The sequence below is a fragment of the Ranitomeya imitator genome, chromosome 7, assembly GCF_032444005.1.
Source record: "Ranitomeya imitator isolate aRanImi1 chromosome 7, aRanImi1.pri, whole genome shotgun sequence".
Classification (NCBI taxonomy): domain Eukaryota; kingdom Metazoa; phylum Chordata; class Amphibia; order Anura; family Dendrobatidae; genus Ranitomeya; species Ranitomeya imitator.
Window position 1 is genome coordinate 672,984 of NC_091288.1, and position 15,265 is coordinate 688,248.

Here is a 15,265-nt window from a genome sequence, read left to right on the forward strand (position 1 = left end):
TGCCCAATCCTGGAATATATCTTCTTGCAGCCCAGTGTCAGCATTTAAGGCGCTGGGCACATGAGGCGACTTCCAATGCCATACAACATGCACTTGAAAAATTAACGAATAGATGTCCTGTGGTCCAATGTCTAGAGGATGGGTCTCTGGGGAAAACATATCCTACAGTTTCTGATACATAGATTGTGAGGGAAGATTAAACAAATTCGTGGGGTCACTTGTTTGACCCGGTTTTCACCAATATGGAATAATAATCTACCAGAATTTATGGCTTTGTAGTGTTTGAAAGAATGGCAGGCCAAAGGCATACAGTACGTCTTATCAGCTGCTAGATCAGCAGGTGCGGAAACATTTTCCACAGTTAAAATTGGAATTTGGGCTCCAGGATACAGGAGTCTTCCAATATGTGCAGATGAAACACGCATGCATAGCTCAGGGCAGGGGCGGAGGTCTCACTATTCAGGGGGACATTGTGCTGGATTATATATGTGGGAATGGGACCACAAGAGGGGTAATGTCCTCTCTATATGGGGACTTGTTGCATACCTTTCTACTCAGATTTCCAATTAAAGCCAGGGCTAAGAGGCAGTTGGGCCACTTGGAGGATGACACGTGGGAATCCGTTCTGGAATGGGTACTGAGATTGTCGCTGAGTGAGCAGAGTAGGCTGTCGCAGCTCTGTTACAAAGTCTCCGGACGTCCTATTTAAAGCTGGCCTGAGACCTTCAGAATATCCCTGGTCCAGGAATGATAGTGCAGGGATAGATCATATAATGTTGACATGTTCAAGACTGGCCTCTTTTTGGATAGTGGTCCTGAGTCGAATTGAGGGGGCATATGTGATTCCAAGGGAGCCGGTGGTGTGCCTTATGGGGTATGTGGAGGAGATGGTGGTGGATAATGCTTTGAAGGAGTCAATTGTAGACTACTTTACATGGCCAGGAAGGTGATCACAATATATAATGGATAAGGGAGGAGCCGCCGACTAGGGGAGAGTTCATCAAACAAGTGAAACATGTCATTAAACTGGAGAAGGGAGTTTATAGCAAGAGGGAGAAAGCTGCCCAATATGAAAAATTGTGGACGCCATGGCTGGAGTATGGTTAGGGATGTTGAAACCATTGGGAAAGGTCTTGAGAAACTGTCTGAGGGTATATACCCTCTTGCGCTACTTTGAGATGAAACATTGCAATAAACCTCTATTAACTAGGGATGGGGAATATTGAGATGTCAATACGAGCTGTCTACGGGGGGCAAGTCTTGTTATGGGTTACTTGGGTTGTCTTATTTGAAATTAAATGTCTTCTGAAAAGATTGTATCCTTATGTTATTTTTTAATAAAAATCTATTTGAGTTAAAAAAAGAATGTCTGTCCTATCCATGGGTTCTTCCAGAGGTGCCGAATCTGCTTTCTCGGGGCCATAAGCAGCCAACCTACACTTGACGGCGTGGAATTTGAAAGGGCACTGTTGGGGGAGAGAGATTTTTCCCCAAATCTCATTCCCACTCTGCTTCAGAGTAGGAAGGCAGTGACGACCAGGATATATGCTAGGACTGGGAGTAAGTTTTTATTTTCTTCAGGTTCTAGGGTCGAAGAGGGGGCACCGGTGGGGAAGATTTTGGAGTTTTTGCAGAGGGGCCATGAGTTGCGATTGTCCAATAGTACCCTAAAAGTACAGGTGATGGCTCTCTGGGCACTGTACAGCTATGATCTGGCTGGTAATTATTGGTTGTCACAATTTATAAAAGCATAATTAAGATCTAGGCCCACATCTAAAGGAAATTTTGTACTGTCAGACTTAAATTTGGTCCTGACAACCTTAACAGATGGCTCTTTTGATCCCATGGAATCTGCATCCCTTAAGGCTTTCACTCAAAACAACCCTGCTGGTAGCATTGACACAAGAGTCCGTGATATTCAAGCTCTTTCTATAGCCCCACCGTTCACCCAAATCCTAGATAGGGTGGTCTTTAAGCCAGAACCAGCCTACCTTCCCAAAGTGTCGTCTCTGTTCCATAGTCAACAAGGAGTCATCCTCTCCTCCTTTTCTAACCCAGAAGGAGGAAAGACTGCATACTTTTGGAAGTTAGTTGTCTGTCCGCAGCAAAAGACTGGAGAAAGGATAGATTGTTGTTTATTTCCTTCCAGGGTGCTAGAAAGGTGTGTGCTAGAAGGGTGTGTAGACTCAAACCCACAATTGCTAGGTGGATTATGGAGGCCATTTCCCTAGCCCTCTCGGCAAGGTGGTCCCAGAAGGTTTGAAGGCTCTCACTACCCAGGCGGTGGCATGCTCTTGGGCGGAGAGATCAGATATCTCGATGGAAGGCATCTGTAAGGCATCAACCTGGTCCTCTAACTACTATAGGCATTATAGATTGGATATGGGTGCATCCTCTGACCCCACCTTTGTGCCCGGTGCTCCAGTCTGTGATCCCTCCCTAGATTATTTCTCTCTGTAAATCTCTCATGGTGCTGTCATGTGTGATCGATAATCTTAGTTACTTACCGGGAAAAGGTGGCTTTTTCGGTACCCTTGACAACACTCTTATTCCCTCCCATCACATGTGGGTGAGCACTCCTTTTGCTATCGTTGTTTCCACGCCTTTAGGTTGTGGCGTTGGTGGTTTTATGTTTTTATTATAACGATTGGCGGTCCCCTCATGCCCGTAATCAATCTGATGCAGGGGAGAGGTGCCGCCCTTCTAGCCTGTCTGTTTCCTGTCCTGGGGGGCAAGTAACCGGTAAGTAACTAAGACTTTGTGTGTAATGTAATACCAAGACTGCTAGGCAGTGTCCTTACATATGCAGACAACTACTAACTACTGGTGGCTCTTCGTAATGGGGGGCCTGACAGATTCCTTTTTAATATTTAAAAAAAATGTTTTTTCTTACTTGGTTTAATAGTCTCCTTAGGAGAGTTGACGCGTGGTGTAGTTTGGAGATCTCTGGCCTTCGTGGTGTAGTTTGGAGATCTCTGGCCTTCGTGGTGTAGTTTGGAGATGTCATTGGCCTTCGTGGTGTAGTTTGGAGATGTCCTTGGTCTTCGTGGTGTAGTTTGGAGATCTCTGGCCTTCGTGGTGTAGTTTGGAGATGTCATTGGCCTTCGTGGTGTAGTTTGGAGATGTCCTCGGTCTTCATGGTGTAGTTTGGAGATCTCTGGCCTTCGTGGTGTAGTTTGGAGATGTCATTGGCCTTCGTGGTGTAGTTTGGAGATGTCCTTGGTCTTCGTGGTGTAGTTTGGAGATGTCCTTGGTCTTCGTGGTGTAGTTTGGAGATCTCTGGCCTTCGTGGTGTAGTTTGGAGATCTCTGGCCTTCGTGGTGTAGTTTGGAGATGTCCTTGGTCTTCGTGGTGTAGTTTGGAGATGTCCTTGGTCTTCGTGGTGTAGTTTGGAGATGTCATTGGTCTTCGTGGTGTAGTTTGGAGATGTCCTTGGTCTTCGTGGTGGTGTTAGGTTAGTGGTGCCTCTTGTTAATGGTGTTGTAGCCTCTGTGGCCTGTCAGTAAAGGTAAAGTGTACACACTGACAGATGTGACACTTAAATTTCACACAAGGGGACGTCCTGTCACTAAGAATGGGACTTATGAAGGGAATTGCTTGCGCCTGAAATTTTTCGGGGCTTCGGTTCAAAGTGGGTGAATACATATGCAGATGCCAATTTTTAGTTATTTGATCCCATAAATTTCATTTAAACCTATATTTTTCTCACTTCACTAACTTAGACTATTTAGTGCTGATAGATCACACAAATAATTTTTCACAGGTTGTAATGTAACAAAATGAGTGAAAAGCCAAGGGCGTGAATACTTTTGCAAGCCACTGTATATAATCGCTGACTGCTCCTCAGACCGCTCACCCTCCTGTGTTTCGGCCGCTCATTACAGGAACGATTCAGCTATGTGTGTCCGGACTTGGTGAAAGAATTCAGTAAATACGATCTGGATGGCGCCAAGTGGATCAAGCAGTTCAGCGGCGTCAACGCCATCTCCAAGAAGGAGTTCTGCATCGATGTCGGTTATGAGAGGTTTTTGGGCCCTGAAATCTTTTTCCACCCTGAGGTTTGTGCTATAAAGAAGGTTCATACTGCTGAGGGTGGTGGGGAGGGGGACGAGGCCATTCTTGGGGCATGGGGGGGGCACTACTATGGGGGAGGGGACATTTTCCTTCATCTATGAGGCCTTGTGTTCCCCACTAATCTGTCATATTTGTAGTTCGCAAATCCAGATTTCACGCAGCCGATCTCAGAAGTGGTGGATGAGGTGATTCAGAACTGCCCCATTGATGTCCGCCGCCCCCTGTATAAGGTGACTTTACTCCCCTCTGCTCTTGTGCCCCCTATAGTCGGCTGTGTAACTGACCCTTCTGCTTGTGTGCACAGAATATCGTCCTCTCCGGCGGCTCCACCATGTTCAGGGACTTTGGCCGGCGTCTGCAGAGAGACCTGAAAAGAACGGTGGATGCCCGGCTGAAGCTCAGTGAGGAGCTGAGCGGCGGCCGGCTGAAGGTCAGTGTAATGTTTAGTCAAACAGACAAGGCAGCACTCTGTAGCGCTATAACATGCAAACATAGACTAGGTGTGAACAGGAGCTGACCTGGAGTCACCAACTCATATACACAAGGCAGCACTCTGTAGCGCTATAACATGTACACATAGACTAGGTGTGAACAGGAGCTGACCTGGAGTCACCAACTCCTATACACAAGGCAGCACTCTGTAGCGCTATAACATGTATACATAGACTAGGTGTGAACAGGAGCTGACCTGGAGCCACCAACTTTTATACACAAGGCAGCACTCTGCAGCGCTATAACATGCAAACATAGACTAGGTGTGAACAGGAGCTGACCTGGAGCCACCAAGTCATATACACAAGGCAGCACTCTGTAGCGCTATAACATGCAAACATAGACTAGGTGTGAACAGGAGCTGAGCTGGAGCCACAAACTCCTATACACAAGGCAGCACTCTGTAGAGCTATAACATGTATACATAGACTAGGTGTGAACAGGAGCTGACCTGGAGCCACCAACTCCTATACACAAGGCAGCACTCTGTAGCGCTATAACATGTACACATAGACTAGGTGTGAACAGGAGCTGACCTGGAGTCACCAACTCATATACACAAGGCAGCACTCTGTAGCGCTATAACATGCAAACATAGACTAGGTGTGAACAGGAGCTGACCTGGAGCCACCAAGTCATATACACAAGGCAGCACTCTGTAGCGCTATAACATGTACACATAGACTAGGTGTGAACAGGAGCTGACCTGGAGTCACCAACTCATATACACAAGGCAGCACTCTGTAGGCTATAACATGCAAACATAGACTAGGTGTGAACAGGAGCTGACCTGGAGCCACCAAGTCATATACACAAGGCAGCACTCTGTAGCGCTATAACATGCAAACATAGACTAGGTGTGAACAGGTGCTGACCTGGAGTCACCAACTCCTATACACAAGGCAGCACTCTGTAGCGCTATAACATGCAAACATAGACTAGGTGTGAACAGGAGCTGACCTGGAGCCACCAACTCATATACACAAGGCAGCACTCTGTAGCGCTATAACATGCAAAAAAATAGACTAGGTGTGAACAGGAGCTGACCTGGAGTCACCAACTCATATACACAAGGCAGCACTCTGTAGCGCTATAACATGCAAACATAGACTAGGTGTGAACAGGAGCTGACCTGGAGCCACCAACTCTTATACACAAGGCAGCACTCTGTAGCGCTATAACATGCAAACATAGACTAGGTGTGAACAGGAGCTGACCTGGAGCCACCAACTCGTATACACAAGGCAGCACTCTGTAGCGCTATAACATGCAAACATAGACTAGGTGTGAACAGGAGCTGACCTGGAGCCACAAACTCGTATACACAAGGCAGCACTCTGTAGCGCTATAACATGTACACATAGACTAGGTGTGAACAGGAGCTGACCTGGAGCCACCAACTCATATACACAAGGCAGCACTCTGTAGCGCTATAACATGTACACATAGACTAGGTGTGAACAGGAGCTGACCTGGAGTCACCAACTCATATACACAAGGCAGCACTCTGTAGCGCTATAACATGCAAACATAGACTAGGTGTGAACAGGAGCTGACCTGGAGCCACCAAGTCATATACACAAGGCAGCACTCTGTAGAGCTATAACATGTACACATAGACTAGGTGTGAACAGGAGCTGACCTGGAGCCACCAACTCATATACACAAGGCAGCACTCTGTAGCGCTATAACATGCAAACATAGACTAGGTGTGAACAGGAGCTGACCTGGAGTCACCAACTCGTATACACAAGGCAGCACTCTGTAGCGCTATAACATGTATACATAGACTAGGTGTGAACAGGAGCTGACCTGGAGCCACCAACTCGTATACACAAGGCAGCACTCTATAGCGCTATAACATGCAAACATAGACTAGGTGTGAACAGGAGCTGAGCTGGAGCCACCAAGTCATATACACAAGGCAGCACTCTGTAGCGCTATAACATGCAAACATAGACTAGGTGTGAACAGGAGCTGACCTGGAGCCACCAACTCGTATACACCAGAGGTCCCCAACTCCAGTCCTCAAGGCCCACCAACATGTCATGTTTTCAGGATTTCTTTAGTCTTGCCCAGGTAATAATTGCATCACCTGTGCAATGCAAAGGAAATCCTGAAAACATGACCTGTTGGTGGGCCTTGAGGACTGGAGTTGGGGACCTCTGGTATACACAAGGCAGCACTCTGTAGCGCTATAACATGTATACATAGACTAGGTGTGAACAGGAGCTGACCTGGAGTCACCAACTCATATACACAAGGCAGCACTCTGTAGCGCTATAACATGCAAACATAGACTAGGTGTGAACAGGAGCTGACCTGGAGCCACCAACTCGTATACACAAGGCAGCACTCTGTAGCGCTATAACATGCAAACATAGATTAAGATTGTTTCATTGTATTTGAGTCTGTGACTCTCAGCTCCTGTTCACACCTTATTCATGTTTGGATGTGACGGTCAGTTTTTTGTTAAGTGTAATGTTCAGTGACTTCTGGAGATGGATTGTCTGTACCTGTGGGGCGGGGAGCACTGGTCTGTACTGGAGGGGGTGGGTTGGGTGGCGGATGTTATCTGTACATGGGGGGGGGTATTATAGGGAGGTAGGTCTGTTCTAGGTGGGGGTTCTGTGCCTGGGGAGGGTGTCAGGAGTTCTGTACCGGGGTAGGTCCGTACCTGGGGAGAGATGCTGAGCGCTCCCGTTGGTTCTTCAGTGGAGTCCCACCACTGGCCAGTCCTCGTGGGAAAGCGGGAATAACGCTGAATACCGCAACACTGTGGTAAAGTGACCTTAACCCCTTAACGATCGCTGATACGCCTTCTAACTTAAGGGTACGTACTTTTTAACGCCGCTGAGAAATGTGTATAGCGCCCCCCAGCATTGGAAAATCTCCTGGGTCTTAGCTAGTGGGGGTAGCTGAGACCCCAGAGAATATGATTTGGGTCGGTTTTTACCGCCCCCCCCGTCACGTGATCGCCATTATTCACCAAATAACGACAATAAAAAAAAAGCAAGTCTGGTTTTCCATTAATTTCTCTTTCCTCTGATATGATCTAGCATAAAAGAGGTAAGAATAGTGGGGTCCCCCGAGCCCCCCGGTACCTCCTCTTCCTTCCCCGGATCCTTCTGCTCCATCGCCCGGCCCACCATGTCATCTTCCCGGAAGAATATGGCGGGCGCATGTGCAGTGCGTCCGCTGAGATCGGCCGGCAACAATAGATTTTTCCTATTGGTTCACTTTGACCCTATCACAGTGATCAAAATTTAAAAAAATAGTAACTCAAACCCTGCTTAGGTAAAAAAAAGAAAATTTGTACTTTTTTTTTTTTCCTCCATTCTTTGCAGTTAGGGTTAGTGGTGTATTGGAGTTAGATTTGGGGGTTTCTTCTGTTTAGGGACATCAGAGGGTCTCCAAACACGACATGGTGCCACCATTAAATTCAACCAATTTTGCTTTGAAAAAGTCTAAACTGTGCTCCCTCCCTCCTGAGCCCTGCCATGCGCCCAAACTGTGGCTTTCCCCCACATACGGGGCATCCATGTACTCAGGACAAAGTGGGCCACAAAATTTGTTGTACAATTTCTCCTGATACCCTTGTGAAAATAAAAAAATTGGGGTCTTGCGTACATTTTTTTTTTGTGAAAGTTTAGTTCTCATGAGGCACATGAAGGGTTAATAACCTTCTTGAATGTGGTTTTGCGAACCTTTAGGGGTGTAGTTTTTAGAATGGTGTCACTTTGTGGGGTATTTTCTATCATATAGACCCCCCCAAACTCCAAATGTGAGGTGGTCCCTAAATTTTGTTGGAAAAATGAGAAATTGCTGGTGAACTTTTAACCCTTATAACTTCATAACAAAAAAAATGATGTATCCAAAATTGTTCTGATGTAAAGTAGGCATGTGGGAAATGTTATTTATTAACTATTTTGTGTGATATGACTGATTTTGGGGTACAAAAATAAAGTTTGAAAACTGCAAAATTTTCAACATTTTTGCCAAACTTCTGTTTTTTTTTTATAAATTAACGCAAGTCATATTGAAGAAATGTTTCCACTAACATGAAGTACAAAATGTCATGAAAAAGCAATGTCAGAATCCGTGGGATACAGTGGAGCGTTCCAGAGGTGTGACCTCCTAAAGTGACACTGGTCAGAATTGTAACAATTGGCCCGGGCATTAAGGGGTTAACGGAATAGTGTTTGTCTCCTCCAGTTACGATAATGGTTGTTGTTTTGTTTTTTTTTTGGGTCTGGGAAAAGTCTGATCTATCAAAATGCAAAAATATTGTTACCTTCTGTTCCCAACCCCCAAAAAAAATCAAAATGCCAAAATTGGTTTATCGCTGCGCTGCTCCCAAGGCCGCAACAAAAATCCCTGAGCGCCTCCTCCGCACCCATAAAGCCGCTGCCATGAGTATGGGTACCATGGTGCCGCAACAAAAATCCCTGAGTGCCTCCTCCGCACCCATAAAGCCACTGCCATGAGTATGGGTACCATGGTGCCGCAACAAAAATCCCTGAGCGCCTCCTCCGCACCCATAAAGCCGCTGCCATGAGTATGGGTACCATGGTGCCGCAACAAAAATCCCTGAGTGCCTCCTCCGCACCCATAAAGCCACTGCCATGAGTATGGGTACCATGGTGCTGCAACAAAAACCCCTTAGCGCCTCCTCCGCACCCATAAAGCCGCTGCCATGAGTATGGGTACCATGGTGCCGCAACAAAAATCCCTGAGTGCCTCCTCCGCACCCATAAAGCCACTGCCATGAGTATGGGTACCATGGTGCCGCAACAAAAATCCCTGAGTGCCTCCTCCGCACCCATAAAGCCACTGCCATGAGTATGGGTACCATGGTGCCGCAACAAAAATCCCTGAGTGCCTCCTCCGCACCCATAAAGCCACTGCCATGAGTATGGATACCATGGTGCCGCAACAAAAATCCCTGAGTGCCTCCTCCGCACCCATAAAGCCGCTGCCATGAGTATGGATACCATGGTGCCGCAACAAAAATCCCTGAGCGCCTCCTCCGCACCCATAAAGCCACTGCCATGAGTATGGGTACCATGGTGCCGCAACAAAAATCCCTGAGCGCCTCCTCCGCACCCATAAAGCCGCTGCCATGTGTATGGATACCATGGTGCCGCAACAAAAAGCCCTGAGCGCCTCCTCCGCACCCATAAAGCCGCTGCCATGAGTATGGGTACCATGGTGCCGCAACAAAAATCCCTGAGTGCCTCCTCCGCACCCATAAAGCCGCTGCCATGAGTATGGGTACCATGGTGCCGCAACAAAAATCCCTGAGTGCCTCCTCCGCACCCATAAAGCCACTGCCATGAGTATGGATACCATGGTGCCGCAACAAAAATCCCTGAGTGCCTCCTCCGCACCCATAAAGCCGCTGCCATGAGTATGGGTACCATGGTGCCGCAACAAAAATCCCTGAGCGCCTCCTCCGCACCCATAAAGCCGCTGCCATGAGTATGGGTACCATGGTGCCGCAACAAAAATCCCTGAGTGCCTCCTCCGCACCCATAAAGCCACTGCCATGAGTATGGATACCATGGTGCCGCAACAAAAATCCCTGAGTGCCTCCTCCGCACCCATAAAGCCGCTGCCATGAGTATGGGTACCATGGTGCCGCAACAAAAATCCCTGAGCGCCTCCTCCGCACCCATAAAGCCGCTGCCATGAGTATGGATACCATGGTGCCGCAACAAAAATCCCTGAGCGCCTCCTCCGCACCCATAAAGCCACTGCCATGAGTATGGATACCATGGTGCCGCAACAAAAATCCCTGAGCGCCTCCTCCGCACCCATAAAGCCACTGCCATGAGTATGGGTACCATGGTGCCGCAACAAAAATCCCTGAGCGCCTCCTCCGCACCCATAAAGCCACTGCCATGAGTATGGATACCATGGTGCCGCAACAAAAATCCCTGAGCGCCTCCTCCGCACCCATAAAGCCACTGCCATGAGTATGGGTACCATGGTGCCGCAACAAAAATCCCTGAGCGCCTCCTCCGCACCCATAAAGCCGCTGCCATGTGTATGGATACCATGGTGCCGCAACAAAAAGCCCTGAGCGCCTCCTCCGCACCCATAAAGCCGCTGCCATGAGTATGGGTACCATGGTGCCGCAACAAAAATCCCTGAGTGCCTCCTCCGCACCCATAAAGCCGCTGCCATGAGTATGGGTACCATGGTGCCGCAACAAAAATCCCTGAGTGCCTCCTCCGCACCCATAAAGCCACTGCCATGAGTATGGATACCATGGTGCCGCAACAAAAATCCCTGAGTGCCTCCTCCGCACCCATAAAGCCGCTGCCATGAGTATGGGTACCATGGTGCCGCAACAAAAATCCCTGAGCGCCTCCTCCGCACCCATAAAGCCGCTGCCATGAGTATGGGTACCATGGTGCCGCAACAAAAATCCCTGAGTGCCTCCTCCGCACCCATAAAGCCACTGCCATGAGTATGGATACCATGGTGCCGCAACAAAAATCCCTGAGTGCCTCCTCCGCACCCATAAAGCCGCTGCCATGAGTATGGGTACCATGGTGCCGCAACAAAAATCCCTGAGCGCCTCCTCCGCACCCATAAAGCCGCTGCCATGAGTATGGATACCATGGTGCCGCAACAAAAATCCCTGAGCGCCTCCTCCGCACCCATAAAGCCACTGCCATGAGTATGGATACCATGGTGCCGCAACAAAAATCCCTGAGCGCCTCCTCCGCACCCATAAAGCCACTGCCATGAGTATGGGTACCATGGTGCCGCAACAAAAATCCCTGAGCGCCTCCTCCGCACCCATAAAGCCACTGCCATGAGTATGGATACCATGGTGCCGCAACAAAAATCCCTGAGCGCCTCCTCCGCACCCATAAAGCCACTGCCATGAGTATGGGTACCATGGTGCCGCAACAAAAATCCCTGAGCGCCTCCTCCGCACCCATAAAGCCGCTGCCATGTGTATGGATACCATGGTGCCGCAACAAAAAGCCCTGAGCGCCTCCTCCGCACCCATAAAGCCACTGCCATGAGTATGGGTACCATGGTGCCGCAACAAAAATCCCTGAGAGCCTCCTCCGCACCCATAAAGCCACTGCCATGATTAGTATGGGTACCATGGTGCCTCGTCTACACTGATAAAGCCGCTGCCATGAGTATGGGTACCATGGTGGCACTAAAGCATAGAGCACACGACTGGGATCGCTGTGATCGTACCATGCAATGAACGCCGTGAAGACCAAGCTCTGGGAGAGGCAGAGAGAAGCCGAGAAACTCGAGGCCTCAATATCCAGAAAAGATGGCCGTCCTGCAGATTGTTGCTGCCGGTGTGCACTTTCCGCTGCTACTATAAGTGGTGACTTTCTCTGTGGTGCTGATGGATGGGGGGGCTGCAGGGTGCTGATGGGGGGGGGGGGGGCTGCAGGGTGCTGATGGGGGGGGTGGGGGGGCGCAGATGCTCTGATCCAGATCGGCAGGAGCCAGCTTGTGCCAGCCTTACCTAGGGAACTAGCCACTTTGAGGCAGCAGGGGTGGCCGGTATCCTAGGAGACCAGCTTCACACTATAAAATAAACATCCATCTGTTCTTGACAACGCAGAGCATTTATCATAAAGGGGATATTGGAAAATTGCTCATTTTCACAATCCCTTTGCAATTTTACTAATTCATGAATTACCCTCTTAATGGAACTAAAAGTAAAACTTTATAGCTTACTGGCATGAGAGGAATGAAAATTACCGCACTGTGCTTTGTCTTATACATCGAACGTGTCCCAAACATAAAGTAATAAAAGTGAATCCAGTCCAATATAACAACCAAATGCTGCTGCTAAAACAGCAGTGGCCCTCGCAAATAGGGTCACGATGGTGAAACAAAGGGTTAATGATTCCCGTCCTGACTCCACCATTTTAACTTCATGAGCAGATTTGTCTTTTTCTGTTTTCTTCAGCCAAAGCCAATTGATGTTCAGGTGATCACCCACCACATGCAGCGCTACGCCGTCTGGTTTGGAGGTTCCATGCTGGCATCCACTGTAAGTCTCTGATCAGTGTGTGGCTACACCACTCTCTTCCGCTGGCCGCAAAGCTCCACTGCGTCTCATCCGGCTCCATCCCTGGCCGCAAAGCTCCACTGCGTCTCATCCGGCTCCATCCCTGGCCGCAAAGCTCCACTGCGTCTCATCCGGCTCCATCCCTGGCTGCAAAGCTCCACTGCATCTCATCTGGCTCCATCCCTGGCCGCAAAGCTCCACTGCGTCTCATCCGGCTCCATCCCTGGCCGCAAAGCTCCACTGCGTCTCATCTAGCCAACCCACCACTTTCCTCCCCTTCCCCGGCCACGAGGCTCCACTGTGTGTCATCCGGCTCCATCCCTGGCCGCAAAACTCTGCTGCGTCTCATCTGGCTCCATCCCTGGCCGCAAAGCTCCACTGCGTCTCATCTGGCTCCATCCCTGGCCGCAAAGCTCCACTGCGTCTCATCTAGCCAACCCACCACTTTCCTCCCCTTCCCCGGCTACGAGGCTCCACTGTGTGTCATCCGGCTCCATCCATGGCCGCAAAACTCTGCTGCGTCTCATCCGGCTCCATCCCTGGCCGCAAAGCTCCACTGCGTCTCATCCGGCTCCATCCCTGGCCGCAAAGCTCCACTGCGTCTCATCTAGCCAGCCCACCCACTTTCCTCCCCTTCCCCAGCCACGAGGCTCCACTGCGTCTCATCCGGCTCCATCCCTGGCCGCAAAGCTCCACTGCGTCTCATCCGGCTCCATCCCTGGCTGCAAAGCTCCACTGCGTCTCATCCGGCTCCATCCCTGGCTGCAAAGCTCCACTGCGTCTCATCTGGCTCCATCCCTGGCTGCAAAGCTCCACTGCGTCTCATCCGGCTCCATCCCTGGCCGCAAAGCTCCACTGCGTCTCATCTAGCCAGCCCACCCACTTTCCTCCCCTTCCCCAGCCACGAGGCTCCACTGCGTCTCATCCGGCTCCATCCCTGGCCGCAAAGCTCCACTGCGTCTCATCCGGCTCCATCCCTGGCTGCAAAGCTCCACTGCGTCTCATCTGGCTCCATCCCTGGCTGCAAAGCTCCACTGCGTCTCATCTGGCTCCATCCCTGGCCGCAAAGCTCCACTGCGTCTCATCTAGCCAACCCACCCACTTTCCTCCCCTTCCCCAGCCACGAGGCTCCACTGCGTCTCATCCGGCTCCATCCCTGGCCGCAAAGCTCCACTGCGTCTCATCCGGCTCCATCCCTGGCCGCAAAGCTCCACTGCGTCTCATCCGGCTCCATCCCTGGCTGCAAAACTCCACTGCGTCTCATCTAGCCAACCCACCCACTTTCCTCCCCTTCCCCAGCCACGAGGCTCCACTGCGTGTCATCCGGCTCCATCCCTGACCACAAAGCTCTGCTGCGTCTCATCCAGGTCCATCCATGGCCATGAAGCTCCACTGCATCTCATCCAGCCAGCCCATCCCCAGCCACTAAGCTCTGCTGCGTCTCATCGCCCCCCCACCGGCTGCAAGGCTCCACTGCATCTCATCTAGCTCCCCCCCCACAGGCCGTGAGGCTCCGCCGCGTCTCATCCGCCCCACCCCCCTGCCGGCTGTGAGGCTCCGCTGCGGCTCACCCCCGGCTGCGATGCTCCTGCGCTGAAAAGTTGTCGTCCTGAAGACTGATTCTTTCCTCTTTCCCTCAGCCGGAGTTTTACCAGGTTTGCCACACGAAAAAGGATTATGAGGAGATTGGGCCCAGTATCTGCCGTCATAACCCAGTGTTTGGAGTCATGTCTTAACGCCGCCGCGTGCAGTGGCGATGGTCGCCGTACTTGGGGAAAGGACGTGCTGGAGACGTCTCCTCGGGGGCTGATGTAGGCGACGCTGCTGTTCTCACCCAGATTGTGCCAGAATGCTCCTCACACTCTGGGCTCCAGTTCTGTGCCTGGTATCTTGTATGGACTCCTGGTCGGCACCAGTGGTCGGCACCAGTGGTGGGCCTGTGTCATCGGTCGCTGGTCACTGCAGATCCGTTCACGTCCGGTTAGGAGCCTACATCAGATGTGTAGATCTGTGCCGCCTGTATTCGCGCTGCCGTCTGCCTCGCTCTGTCCTGCGGGGAGCTTACTCGAGTCCTCTCCGGCTGTTTTCCTGTATCGGGGCGATATCTGATCTATACCTCCCATGTAGGCTACAATCGTGATGTGAACACGGCCTTAGCACTTGGAGCTCTGCCCATCGTCTGCTTCTGCCCGCCGCCTCTTCTCTGCTTGCACATAGCTGGACCGTATCTGCAAATGTCTGGTGGGTTTGATGAATCATTAAATGATGAATTTGTTTTGTGAAGTCTGAAATCATTCCAATAAAGGGCAGTGTATCTTTTCTACAAGTATCTACCAGTTCTTGTCACCTATCTCTCCCGTCTCCTCCTCTGCACACTGGAGGGAAGCCGTAACCAAGGCACACCGGCCCTGTCCACAGTCACGGATCCTCTGCTGTGACTGGAAGCTTTCACCGTAGCCGGGCTGCCGCATAGAACCACACTTTACACTGTCGGATAAGGATTTATATGTAGTCGGCTCACAGAATCCAGTCGTTTCACCATGTTCAATCCTTATTCCTATTTCCCTCATAAATGATTTTGGAGCTGGTCCTCAAAGGGATGTACAGCAGAATGCTGAGAATCTGCTTTAGGCCGGG

At 50.3% G+C, this 15,265-nt stretch overlaps 1 protein-coding gene across 1 annotated transcript in view; it reads left to right on the plus strand.

Moving 5' to 3' along the window:
- The window catches only part of ACTR3 (actin related protein 3), a 48,020-nt gene extending 33,063 nt beyond the window's left edge, over positions 1-14,957 (plus strand). The window contains exons 8-12 of the mRNA XM_069732549.1: positions 3,885-4,058; positions 4,212-4,304; positions 4,379-4,504; positions 12,527-12,610; positions 14,269-14,957. Of these exons, the coding sequence (XP_069588650.1) occupies positions 3,885-4,058; positions 4,212-4,304; positions 4,379-4,504; positions 12,527-12,610; positions 14,269-14,364 (573 nt within the window). The 3' untranslated portion in view covers positions 14,365-14,957. The remainder of the gene's footprint in view (positions 1-3,884; positions 4,059-4,211; positions 4,305-4,378; positions 4,505-12,526; positions 12,611-14,268) is intronic.
- The last annotated feature ends 308 nt before the right edge of the window (positions 14,958-15,265 follow it).